Genomic DNA, 13,084 nt, shown 5'->3' with positions numbered 1-13,084 from the left:
CCAGGGTGTGCTGGGGGCTTAAAGGAAGGGCCTGCTCTGCCCAGTGGGGAGCCTCTGACTGGAGATGACTGGCTGAGAGCAATGACCCCAGAAACTTGCTTCCCACAGAGGGACCTTTGTCCAGGGCTAGACCAAAGGGGGACAGGAGAGGCTAGAAATTCAGGCCAGACCACAGCCACACCACCAAGGGCTACCACAAGCCCTGTGCCCAGTGGTAGGACCCCACTGAGAGGTCCTTCAGGGATCTCTGGGGGAAGGGCAGGGCCCAGGGCCCCAAGGACACTACCTGTCACCCCCACACCCAGCTGCAGGGCCACTCTCACAACTGGTCCTCTGAAACTCTCCATCAGGGTGAGGGGAGAAAGAGCTCAGGTCCCCAGCAAGAAGCCCCAGTGTGGTGGGCAGCATTGCAAGGCCAGGTGCCCAGAGAGTGGGACAGTCTGTCCCTGGGGCTCTTGCTCTTTACTCCTTTTCTTACAAAGAGAGTGGTGGCTTGGCTCAATGAAAGCCGAGGGGAAGGTCAGGAAGAACACAGGGGGTCAGTAATTCCTGGTGATGGGGTCTGGGGAAGGGGGTGCTTGTCTGCCAGCAGTGTGAGAGAGGCAGTCCTGTACAGTGTTTAAGGTCTTGGGCAATGGAACCAGACCCACCTGGGCTTGAATCCTCATTCCTCCACTTACTAGTTTGGAACCCTGGCAACCTCTCCAAGCGTTTCCCTTTCTGTTAAATTAGAAAGATAACAACAGTACCCATTTCATGACATTACTGTTAGGGCTAAATGGCGTTTTAGCACAGAAACATTATCTCAAAGTTTCTGGCAATAAACGTTATCATTACGGATGAAGCCCCATGTGTGGACCTAGATCCCCTACCTGAAGGGGCAGCTCCTCATCTGGACCCTGACTCAAGTCCAGGGGCCCAGCTGGTGGTGGCCAAAGCACCTCATCACCCAGGTCACCACTGGGGAACTTTTCAGAGGAGGAGTCAGGGGTAGGGCCTGCTCTCCAGAGCCTTTCCAACTGGGCGACTTCCTGAGCGCTCTGGGGCAGGGGTCACAGGGAGGTAGCCCGACTCTGAGGGCCCATTGTTTTTCTCCACTGAGCTGAGACAGACGCTTTCTCCCCACCCCTCCTCCCTTGATGCCCAACTCTGCTTGCTCAGATGAAGACTGAAGATAAACAAACTGCTGCCGGACTGGCCTTGTCTTGCTCACAAAGAGCTCTCAGTGCCTCACAATGGTCCTTTGATGCGCAGTCTTCCAGGCTTATTATCCCCAGTTCACAGATGAGGAAGTTGAGGCCCAGAGGGAGGGAATGGCTTATCTGATGTCCTATACCGAGAAGTGGCACTGCCCAGACTCAGCCTCCTAGTCCTGTATCCAGTACTACAACAGACTCACGGGCACAACAAATGCACAGCCATGCATCAACACACACATAGACAGCTCCCCATGTAAACGGCGCAACCTGAGTGGGGAGAGGTGAGAGGGGCGGTGGTTTGGACCTTCACTCCTTAGGAGCCAGGGGGTGACAGCTGTTTTTGTTTTTTTTTCCCCCTCCCTAGATGAGCTTCACATCCCAGGTGACTGGAGCAGAAGTCCTCAGCTTGTCTGTCTTACCTTTTCTCCAGGTCGGATTCCTGCTGCCCTAGCAGGGACCAGGACAGTCCACTCTCACCCACAGCTATGATCTCTGCTTGGCCTGATGGGTATGGGGGGAGTGGGAAGCAAGAGAGGCTGCTGGTGGATTGCAGGAGAATGTGACCAAAGAGTTGTTCACATGACTGGGTCCTCCCTGTGGTCTCCTGAGGTCAAGAGAGCTGGGAGAGAGGAGCCCAAGGTCACCAGTCGTCCCAAGTTTTCCTGGGTTCCTGGGATGCTGGGTTTTCGATTTTAGAACCTGCAAGGTCCCACACAAACTGCGATGAGTTGGTCCCCTGAGTCTTTTCACAGTTCCCAGTTCGGGAAAATGAGATTCGCTCTGTAATACACAGAGGAGAGGGAGACTATGGAGTGGGGCCAGGGGCGAAGGGGAGGGTCCGGGACAGGAGAGGCAGGCCCTGCTTTCACCTCCTTTTCCAGGCTCTCTCTGAGACCAAAGCCCAGGCTCAATTTCAGCAGGCTATCCTCCCAAGTCCCCAAAGCCCTTTGTTCCCAGTAAAGATAGGAGAAACCTGCTCTGAAGGTACTGCTCCCTTCCACATAGAGAAAAAGAAGGTACCAGGTGACTGATGTTTAGGTCGAAGGGCACAAGAAGCAGACCTACATTAAGCTGTGTGCACTCCAGCAACACATAACATGTGAACCTGTTTTTTTTTTTTTTTTAATTGGAATATAATTGCTTTACAATGTGTTAGCTTCTGCTGTACAGTGAAGTGAATCAGCTATAAATATACATATATCCCCTCCCTCTTGACTTCACTGCCCCCTAGGCCCTCCCCACCCCACCCTTCTAAGTCATCACAGAGCACTGAGCTGATCTTCCTGTTTTATAGCAGGTTTCCACTAGCTTTCTGTCTTACACATGATAGTGTAGCCAGGACGTGGAAACCACCTAAATGTCCGACAGATGAATGTGAACCTGTGTTTTGTCTTTTTTTTTTTTTTTTTTTTTTTAATCCTGAAAATACAGATACTGTGCCCACCTTGTGGGACTGTATTAAGCATCAGATGAGTAGCTGCTTAGTAGATGTTGATGGCTGAGGCTGTGGAGGGGACTTTCTCTCCTAGACTTGGGAGGAGATGCCTGTCTTGGGTCCAGATCTCACCTGGGTTTCTGTTTCTGTTTCTTTAGGACTTCAGTTCATCTCAGGTAGGCAAGCTCCTTGTGTTGCCTCCAGGGAGTGGAAATATAGGAGATGAGTGGGAAAGGGGATCTTGATGAGGGGATGGGCATTGGCGTGAGGTGGGGGGGTGGGGGTAGGAGGGGGAGGATAGGGCAAGGCTGGAATTTGAGATGAGATGAAAACAGTTCAGGAGTTCTCAATGGCTGGAAGTTGAAGGCTGGCTCAGGGCAGAACTCACTCACGATGCCCAGGCCTCTGAAGTTCCTCAGCACAGGGAGGCAGGTGTGGGGTAGGCAAGACCTTCACCCAGGGCTTAGCCTCAAGCCAGGTCTGCCTGAGCCCTGGGTGGCCCATCTGACACAATGAACAGTAGAAGGAACCAACTTCTCTTTCATCCTGGCCTTCAGTCTCCCTGTGGTCTGGTCCATTTTTCCTCCCAGGCCATGACAGGGGCAGTCAGCACCATTAAGTTTTTCATCTCTGAGGCTTTCCTGGGTCAGCACTTCGAGGCTGTGGAGTTGGAGGGCAGTGAACCTGAGCCAGGAGACCTCTTCCTATTCAGGCTGATGTCCCCCACTGGACGCTGGTGCGGGGCCCACGTTGGTGTGTATTGCGGCCACGGAGAGATCATCCACTTTGAGGGTGAGAGGACAGGCCTTGGGCTTGGAACAGAGGTTGCCCATCAAGCCCGCTCCACCAGTGGGTGGGCCTCACAGGGACGAAGGCTGCCACCCCCCAGCTCATGGTGCATGTCTCCGAAAGAAGTCGCTTGGGCATCCAGGGCATGGGGCTCTGGGCCGCACGATCCTGGGAGATGGGGGTGTGGGCGGGAGCTTGGGGCTGGAGTCACAGGACCGAACCCAGCTCTGATCGCATTTGACCCGTGATCCTTGCAGGCAAGAACCCTCGTGGCCAAAGGCCGAACCTGTTTCTCGGCTCCTGCGAAGGTGTTGTATCCAAACAAGGGCAGCGCCCGATGCAGCGCTCCCGCTTGCTTTGGCGGGTGCTACGTAGACGCAGTGGCATTGACCGCATAGCGCTGGAGCGCCGAGTGCGCGAAGCCATGGACGCCGACCCGCCTCCCTATCACCCCACATGCAGCAACTGCGTGCACTTTGCTCTGCAACTGCTGGGTCCAGAGCCCAACCTGGACCCCTACAAGTAGTCCGGAGTCCCATGATTTCGGTGAGCACGGCCCAGCTACCCACATAGGACCCCAAGTCTAGAGCCGGTTAACAACTGTGGCTAAACTATGAGCTTCTGAAAAGTTTAGGCCCTCTCTCCCCACCGAGGCTGCGTTACTCAAAATGGAGATCTACTTTACTCTGGCATAACCAAAGCCCCCACAAGCAAACTAGGCCTGCTAATTCATCAAGGTTCTACTCCTCAGAAACTCTTTTGGGCCCACTCCAGAAAGATCCCATCTCACAGATGACAGGCACATCTATTTACTTCAGCCTCCTTCAGCCAGGTGCTACGGTGGTTCTGGTCAACCCCCATTCCCATTCTTCAGCCAGGTGCTGCGGTAGTCCTGGTCAACCCCCATTCCCATTTTCCAATGGAACCTACCTAAGAAGCCAAGCCCTACCCTTCCGGCCCGCCATTTCCACCGAGACCCTCCAATTCTGGTTCTGGAGACACCGGTATCCTATAGATCAAGACTCAGTCCTATGGCCCCTTCCACATTACGAATCCAGCCCTCACCTCCCGAAAAGTGAAATGCAGTGAAATGCAGTCAGTCCTGTCGGACTCTTTCTCAGTTCTGTCGTACTCTTTGTGACCCCATGGACTGTAGCCCACCAGGCTCCTCTGTCCATGGGAGTCTCCAGGCAAGAATACTGGAGTAGGTTGCCATTCCCTTCTCCAGGGGATGTTCCTGACCCAAGATCGAAGCCAGGTCTCTGCATTGCAGGCAGATTCTTTACCGTCAGAGCCACCACGGAAGCCCAGGCAAAAGACCAACCCCCCACCCTCACCCCGCCCACTCAACTTGATGTCCTAACTCTACTGGAACCCACCCCCTTCCCCCGGCCCAATCACTACTTTCTCTCTAGATCCAGGCTGCCTTCTCTGGAGGTACCTTGGACCTTGGGGGAGGAGCTGGAGGCCTCATAGGATCCGAAAGTCCTGGCAGTGACACCATACCCAAACCCAACCTCCTCCCTTCCCCTTCTTTCCTAGGTTTCCGTGGATGTGGACTTGACCGTGGACTAGCCGTGACCTCAGGCACTCCTGGTGGGCAAGGGGCTTCAGAAATGATCATTAAACTATCTTCCGAAGCCAAATTCGAGGTTCACCATTCCCTCTATTCAGTCCCCATCTCTACATCTTCATCCTCGGCGCTCTTGGACCAAAGTTCCTTAAATTCCATCATCTCTAGGAAGCTGTCGTGCACAGCTTTCTTTTACCCGCCCCTCTCCCAAGACCCAGCCTTTCTTTCCACAGCGTGGGTGAGAATCCGCGAAGTATCTGGCATGAGTGAACCTCCAAGAGACCGTCCCACCGAGACGAGGTGGTCAGGAGTGAGTAATGGCGTTCTGCATCTCCAGACGGCTGTCTCAACATCAGGCCAGCAACTCCACCCCAACCCCGCACGCCACCTCCCCACCCCCAGACCTGGAGGTGCAGGATCACTTTCAGAGGCTGGAACCTTCCGCACTTGGGGGGTGGAGGGATTTCCGAGGCATTGGGGCGGGGCCAGGCTTTGCTGCACCGCCCCTCCTGCTGCCTCCGCGGACACGCCCTCCGCTCCGCCGGAGCCTGTGCCTTTAAGATCTACCACGCGCTCGGCCCTGATTGATAAATCCGCGCGCTGCTGCCTCCGCCGCCGCAGATTGCGGCCTCTGCGGAGCCCCGGCAGCGCAGCAGACCTCGCCTGCACTGCCTGCGCGCTCCTCCTCGGTCCCTGCCGCATCCCGGCGGCGCCGCGTCCTCCCCAGCGAAGCCCTCTGCCCTGCTGCCCTATGTCGGCCGCCCCAGCCTACAACGAAGACAAAGGCGGCTCTGCCGGCTCCGGGGAGCCCGAGTATGGCCACGACCCGGCGAGCGGCGGCATTTTCTCCTCCGACTACAAGCGGTGAGGGAGCCGGGCGAGAGGGAGACTGGGCCCGGCCCGGCCTGGGAACATGCGCTGCGGTACCATGGACAGCGCCCAGGCCCGTCCGCGGCGGCCCGGGTGGCGCGGACCGGAATCCTGCACGGCCCCCTCCTGCCGTGGACACAGACCCTCGCGACCCCTGTCCCCGCTTCGCCCCCCGCCCCGCGAGGGGCCGGCCTGGGACCTGTGAGGGTGGGGGCGGAGGCTGGTGGGGGATGGGCCGGCCAGCTCCGTTTCTGAGAGACCAATCCTCCCGCCCCAGGTGTTTCTCCTGTTTGTGGGCTTGGATTACAGGGTCTCCGCCTTTTTTCGCTTGTGGCGAATTGACTCCGGAAGAACGCGGGGGAGGGGTCAGATCTGCGAGCTTGAGCCTGGAGGCCTGTCCAGGAAGACCCGTCCCGGAATAGATAGACTCAGGAGCTCCTAGGCCTGGCCGCTCCTACAAATCCGTTTCCCCCCATTCTGGTCCCCCTCTCCTCATCCCCGTCTCGCGTCTGGAGCTCCCACTCCTGCTGCCCACGTTGCCCCTATGATTCAACCCTTTCTTAACTTCCTACCTTTCCCTTCCACCTTTGGCTCAGTCCATCGTTCATTTGTTTATTTGTAAATTCTGAGACAAGCGTTGTTAAGGGCCTGCTGTTTCGAGTCTCGTCCTAGTCAGTGTGGATGCCGCCGTGAACAGTCTGAGTCCTCAAGCCCCTCTAGAGGTGGGCACAGGGAAGAGGCTGTGAGTGACTGTGCAGTGTGGTGGGGCTCTCAGAGGGGTGAGAGGAGCTGGTCCCTGGACCTGGAGAGAAGGGAGTGGGGGAGAGCCAAGGATGTTTCAGGCAGAACAAAGAGGTTTAGGCAAGGTGTGGAGGTGAAGGAGAGCCAGATCACAGGTTTTGTAGGTGCTAATACAGTGTGGCCAGAATCTCTGTCCAAGCCACTGGAATGGCCAGAACTGAAGGTAGAGAGATGCCAAGGTGGAGGGAGAGGGGCACAGGACCACTGAAGCTTTCTAAGCAGGCAATAGCAGATTTGCATTTTAGAAGGGTCCCAGGTGGAATTGTGAAGAAGAGATCGGAGGTGTGCTGGATTCAGCAGAAGACAGGTGAAGGGGTGTTAAAGTTGGAGGGGTGGGTGTGTTGGTGGCCTAGACTATGGGTGATGCCCAGGACTTGGGAGGCTCTTGAGATGGTAGAAGCCACAGACTTGATGATTACCTGGGGGGAAGGTAATAGGGGCTGGGAGAAGATGAGGATAATCTCAGGTTATTAGTTCTTGTATTAGATACGTGGTGGTACCAGACAGGGTAATTGGAAATAAAGATATTACAAGCAAATTTGTGGAGGTTAATGTTGAGCCTGGCTTTTGAGATGCTGAGATTGTAAACTCTGAGGTACAGTCTAGTAGGTAGCTGGATATTAGAATTTGGATTCCAAGAGATTATTAGTACACACACACACACACACACACACACACACACACACACACACACACATGTGCGTGTCCATCCATCAAAGCCACAGAAGAAAGTGAAGATAGCCAGATAACCTAGGGAGCATTTATAAAATGAATTCAAACAAAGCACAAGTAAGAACCCTGAAGACATGGAATAAGAGTGACCAGAGAGCAGGGGGAAAGTGTTTCAAAATAACTGAGAAAAAGTAAACTAAAGGCAGGAGGAAAAATAAAATGTTGTTTCAAGAAGGAAGCCATCAGCAGTGTCAATGCCCTCTGAGGTCAATTCAAACAAGGAAAAAAATCATGCCCACTGGTTTGACAAAGAGCAGGTCTGCCTCTTCCTGCTCCACTCCCCACCTCCACCCCTGAGAGACTAGTTCTGGCAAATTCAAAAGAGGAGGAGCTAGGTTAATTTTCTCCATCTTTCTTTGAGGAACAATTTTAAACATACAGAAAAGTTGAGTGAATAATACAATGAATATATGTATACCCTCCACCTAGATCCAATTCAGTCGTTGTTGCCATTCTGTGGTATTTGCTGATCTAACCATCTATCTATAAATATTTTTGGCTGACCCCTTTAAGTTGTAGACATCATGGCCATGGCCACTGAACCCTAAATTCTAATCAGCATCTGAAGCCAGATTAAAAGTGAATAGGAGAGTGAAGAGGAGGTAAATGAATAAAACACAGTGAATGAGAATTTCGCTTTGGAGAAGTATGACTGTAGGGACTTCCCTGGTAGTCCAGTGACTAAGAATCTACCTTGCAATGCAGGGGATTCGGGTTCAATCCCTGCTCTGGGAACTGAGATTCCACTTACTGCAAGGCAACTAAGCCTATGAATCACAACTAGAGAGCCTGTGCACTGCAACTAAGATCAGCAAAATGAATGAACAAAAATTTTTTTTAATGAAGGGGAAAGGGAAACAGTTGCCAGAGGAGAACATTGGTTCAAGAATGTCTGTTTATTTTTATTGTTATTTTTGTTTGTCTGTTATTAGTCTGGGAGAGCCCAGAGCAAGTTTAACTGCCTTTGGGAAGAAGCCAGTAGTGTGGGAGAGGCTGGAAGGAATTGAAGGAGACATAGATCCCTGACTGATGGGAGGGGAGGCTTCCAGACCTGGGTAGGAGAACTGGCCTGGCCTCAAGGAGGACCAGCTCTGCCCAGAGGGAAGAGGAGAGGAAAGACTAGATGGAGATGTTTGGGAGCTGTGGGGATTTTGATCTAAAGCCTTTATTTTCTGTGAGAGGCAAATAGTGAAGTTGCAAGGGCAAGGATGGTGGGAATCTGAGGAGCATCCAAATACAACAAATAAAGTCAACCACTCCTGGCAGGGTAGGGGTCTCAAGGACAAGAGGGCCAAGGATGTAAGTGAAGAGCAGTTGGAGGCGTGCACTTGAGGGGCTCCAGCTAGGCATGGAGGAAGTAGAGGTAAGAGAACGCCAATAGGAAGGGAAAAAATCAAGGACCTGGCCATGGAAAGACAGGCGAGGATCAAGACGGTGGGGGTCAGAGTGGAAAGGGGGTGAACACGACTGTTGAGGAGGAGGGGTTTTGAGGGGGCAGAGGTTCAGTTGTGGCCTGAGCGGGAAGTGAGAGATGCCTCACCTGTGTCTGGATCCGCTCCCCTGCCTGCTGGTCCCCTGCCTGCAGACCATGCCTTGGCTCTGTCCCCAGTCCCTGCCCTCCTCCACCACGTGAGTTCTTGTCTCTGAGCAGCGAAGAAGAAACCAGAGCCTCCCTCCTGCCAGTGTCCAGTTTCTGAGTTTTGGGGCGGGCCCTCTGGTGACAGGAACAGGCACCCCTAGCTCCCCAGTCAGCTCAGTCTCATTTCGAAGCAGGATCTGGTGCCCTGATGCAGCGATTCCTGCAGCTCCCGGGGGCAGCAGTGAGGCCGGGGGGCAGAGAGGCCGATCAGGAGGCTGCCAGCCCTGTGCTGGCCCCCGAAGGCGGGCCCCCACCCTGGTACCAGGCCCTGCAGCCGGAGGAGCTTCGGCGGCTGCAAGCCCCAGAAGAAGACACGACCCCAGAAGAGTCCCTAGAAGGACCTTGCCCGGAGCCTGGCCAAGGCCAGAGCCAGAGCCAGCCACTACGGTACAGAGGAGCTCTCAGGGACCCTCCCCCAGACAGATAGGAAGGCCAGGGATGGGAAGCTGCCTCTTCCAGCAGGAACCATTTAAGTTCCACCTCTTTAGCAGGAGGACTGGACCAGCATTTAGTGTCCAAGAGGGAGGGGGCGTGGGGGGTGTTACGGGGGACTGAGAGTTTAAGGGGGGAGATGAGCCTAATTCCTAACTCCCTGGTAGCTCTGAGGAGAGAAGGATAGTAAAATATTTGAGGATGGAGTAAAACACCTGACCTTTTCCTCCCCCCAGGCCCTGGCTAGGTGAGGGTTCCGGATGAGGTTTGGAGATAGGATAAGAACAGGGTAAAGAGTTTGACCACTCTCTCCCATCTAGTGGGTTGGAACTTGGGTGGTGAGGGGAGGGAGGAAGGTGTATATCACATGAAGTGAGTATATCTGGCCTCAAATGCCAGGTTTTACCTTCCTCCCACCCCTCCTGCTGGCTCCAGTCACCCACAGAATCCCTCAGGTCAGGCCAGGGCTCGGGTCACAGTGAGAGCCTTGTAAAGGGATCTGACTCCAGATGATGAATGTTTCATGGCCTTGGAGCGTTGCTGTGTATCCCTCCCTTCCTCTCCATCTTGGGAACATCGGCTGGTGGGAGCGAAAGTGAGGGACCCAGGGTGGCCACACCTCAGGTGGGGGCTGCCCTCTGCTAGTGGGCAGCTGACAGTCTTGCCTGTGCTGGGTCCCCACAGTCCCTCTCTTCCCTTGATTCCCCTCTCCTAGGGTCCCGGACCCTCCCAGGAGCCTAGAAGGTGGGTACTAGGCTGGGAGAGCAGGATCAGTGTGGGTGCCCAGCACCACCCTGGGTGTGGGCACTTGACATGGGCTTGTGGCATCTGTAGGGGCGGTGAGGACACCTGGGTGTGAGGAAACCTACTGCAGAGAATTCCTGAAGTTAAAGGGCCCTGGAGTCAGCTCCAGCTGGTGCCTGTCTGACCCCTAAGGAGGTCAGAGGGTCTGTGAGGCTGGATATATTTGCTCTTAGAAGCCTAAATTTATCATCAGGAATCACACATAGGAGTTCACAGGCCATTTTGGCAAATGGGATTGGAGTGACTCAGTTTTGTCTAAAAGCTATATGTGTGCGTGATGTGGGTGGTGTGTGTGTGTCTGTGGAGGGTCATGTGTGGGTGTGCATGTCTAGGTCAGGGTGTGGGGAGGTATAGAGAGCCTGTGGTGGGTGTGTGTCTGTGGGTGTCTGTAGGCATTTGCAGGTGAGGCATGTGGGTCCACAGGTGTGTGGGTGTATGTGCTGAGTGTTTTTGTGGGAAGTGTATGTGTGGTATATGTGTCTTTGTACATTTCTGTGAGGATTATGGGTGTGTCTGCAGGGGTTTTGTTGAGTGTGTGTGGGTTTATGTAAGAACTGTATATATCTGAGGGCTATTAGTGTGTCTTTGGGGGTATGAGTATGTCTCTGGGGTGTAGGTGTGTCTGTGGGGACAGATGTGAGAGTATATCGGTGGTACCAGTGTTTGATGGGGTGTTGGGGTTATGTAGGGATCTGTGGGGGTGAGTTGACTGTGGAGGTATGTATGGAGGGTCCTGGGAGCACGTGATGTGCATTTGTGTGTTGGGGAAGGTGGTAGTCAGCTCTGTCATTCTCCCCACACCCTCTGTGCTGCCCAGGCCCAGCTGAATGGTCTGTACCTCTGTCTACAGCCATCTGTCCTAAGTTCAGCATGCCTAGGACTTGACCACCTAATTTGTGTTTGGGAGAGGGACAAGGTGGTTGTCTTCTGACCCTCACTTGGCCATAGGCAGTAGAAAATGTCCTCTGGTTTGAGGGGACATCTTCCTGAACGGAAGATATTCGTCCTTTTTTTTTTTTTTAATTGAAGTATAGTTGATTTAAAATGTTGTATTAGTTTCTGCTGAATAGCAAAATGATTTAGAGATACATACACACACAAACACACATACATATATTTTATCATATTTTTTCATTTTATTTTCCATTATGGTTCATTACAGGATATTGAATCTAGTTCCCTGTGCTATACAGTAGGACCTTGTTGTTTATCTATTTATATATGGTAGTTTGTATCTGCTAATCCCAAACTCCTAATTTATCCCCCCTCCACCCCCTTTCCCCATTGGTAACCGCAAATTTGTTTTCTATGTCTGTGAGTCTGTTTCTGTTTCATAGATAAGTTCATTTGTGTCATATTTTAAATTCCACATACAAATGATATCACATGGTATTTCTCTGACTTACTTCACTTAATATGATAACCTCCAGGTTGATCCATGTTACTGCAAATGGCATTGTTTCGTTCTTTTTTTTTTTTAATGGCTGAGTGGTATTCCTGACTGGAGGGGTTCTAGATCAATATCAACATCTTCTCCAACCCTCATCTGACGGCTAGCAAGTCCTCTGTGTTCTGGAAGTCATCATCTTTCTACTTTGCTTCCCATCAAAAATGTCTTCACAAGAGGCACTTTTAAAATCCTGGGAACATTGGTTTCTTAGCACTCCTCCTGTCTTTTCTGATTTTATCTGTTAAGCACTTGCACATTTCTACAAAATGCAGCCCTGTGACTAGGTGTCTGTTACGTCAGGTTCTTTCCTTCCTCTCAGCATTTATCACTTACTCATGTCTCAGTATCACCAACAGTCACACTTGCCTCTTTATGACTGTTAGCATGCTCTTCCCTCTCCTAAAATGGCTACGTCTATTTCCTGATTTTCTATTGCTTCTAGGTGTTTAACTTCTATGACTAACTTTGCACACACTGCTTTTTAATTCCTGCCATTGGTAATACCTCTCCTGGCAGGGTTCTCATGCCTGGGTCAAAGCTGTGGGTTATCTGAGTATCATCTGGGAGGTCAGAGAATATACAGGTCTCCATTCACAGCTGCTCAGCACATTTTGGAATTGCCTGGACAATGTGAGAGCATCTGTGGTCCCATAGCTCTGTTAGCTGTGTAGAGACACATGTTTCCATGAGGTGATTTCACGTTTCTCTGCTTACTTCTCTGACCACCAGCCACTGGACCTGAGTATGGCTGGGCAGGTTGTTCACTGCTCAAGGGCACATGGCCAAGGAATACCAGACCATGCTCCGCTCACTGACTGGGTAGCAGCAGCTCAGGGCTGGGTCTACCTCGATGGGCAAGGGGATGACAGATGGGCAGCCCTGACAATGAATCCTGAATATAGACCCTAAGCTTATATCAGTACTTTATTTAAACTTGTATTCACCAAATCCCAAATATTTTCCTTTCTGTTGCTATTGTGGGCTGAATTGTGTTCTCATATGTTGAAGTCCTAACCCCCAGTACCTCAGAATGTGACTGTGTTTGGAGACAGAGTCTTTTAAGAGGTGATTAAGTGAAAGGATGTCATTAGGGCGGGTCCTAATCCAATACAATTCACTTGTTATAAGAAGAGGAAACACAAAGGGAAGACCATGTAAAGATATGGGAAGACAGTCATCTGCAAGTCAAGAAGACAGGCCTCAGATGAAACCAGCCCTGCTGCTGAGATCAAGACACCTTGATCTCAGATTCTAGCCTCCGGAATTGCAAGAAAATCCGTTGAGGTGGTTAAGCCACCCAGTCACTCTGTGGTACTGTTACAGCAGCTCTCGTGAACAAATACAGGTTTGCCTTGTTTTT

The 13,084-nt window shown here is 52.3% G+C and overlaps 1 protein-coding gene across 3 annotated transcripts in view; it reads left to right on the top strand.

Annotated features, from left to right (window-relative positions):
* Positions 1-5,463: 5,463 nt before the first annotated feature.
* The window catches only part of AP3B2 (adaptor related protein complex 3 subunit beta 2), a 35,626-nt gene continuing 28,005 nt past the window's right edge, over positions 5,464-13,084 (top strand). For 2 of the 3 annotated variants that reach the window (XM_061159610.1, XM_061159611.1), the window contains exon 1: positions 5,464-5,860. In XM_061159610.1, the coding sequence (XP_061015593.1) occupies positions 5,748-5,860 (113 nt within the window). In that variant the 5' untranslated portion in view covers positions 5,464-5,747. The remainder of the gene's footprint in view (positions 5,861-13,084) is intronic. The other variant, XR_009695504.1, reaches the window with a different exon arrangement.

This window comes from Dama dama, chromosome 13 (assembly GCF_033118175.1).
Source record: "Dama dama isolate Ldn47 chromosome 13, ASM3311817v1, whole genome shotgun sequence".
Taxonomy (NCBI): domain Eukaryota; kingdom Metazoa; phylum Chordata; class Mammalia; order Artiodactyla; family Cervidae; genus Dama; species Dama dama.
Note: the sequence above shows the minus strand (reverse complement) of the source record. Positions and strands in the feature narration are given on the sequence as shown.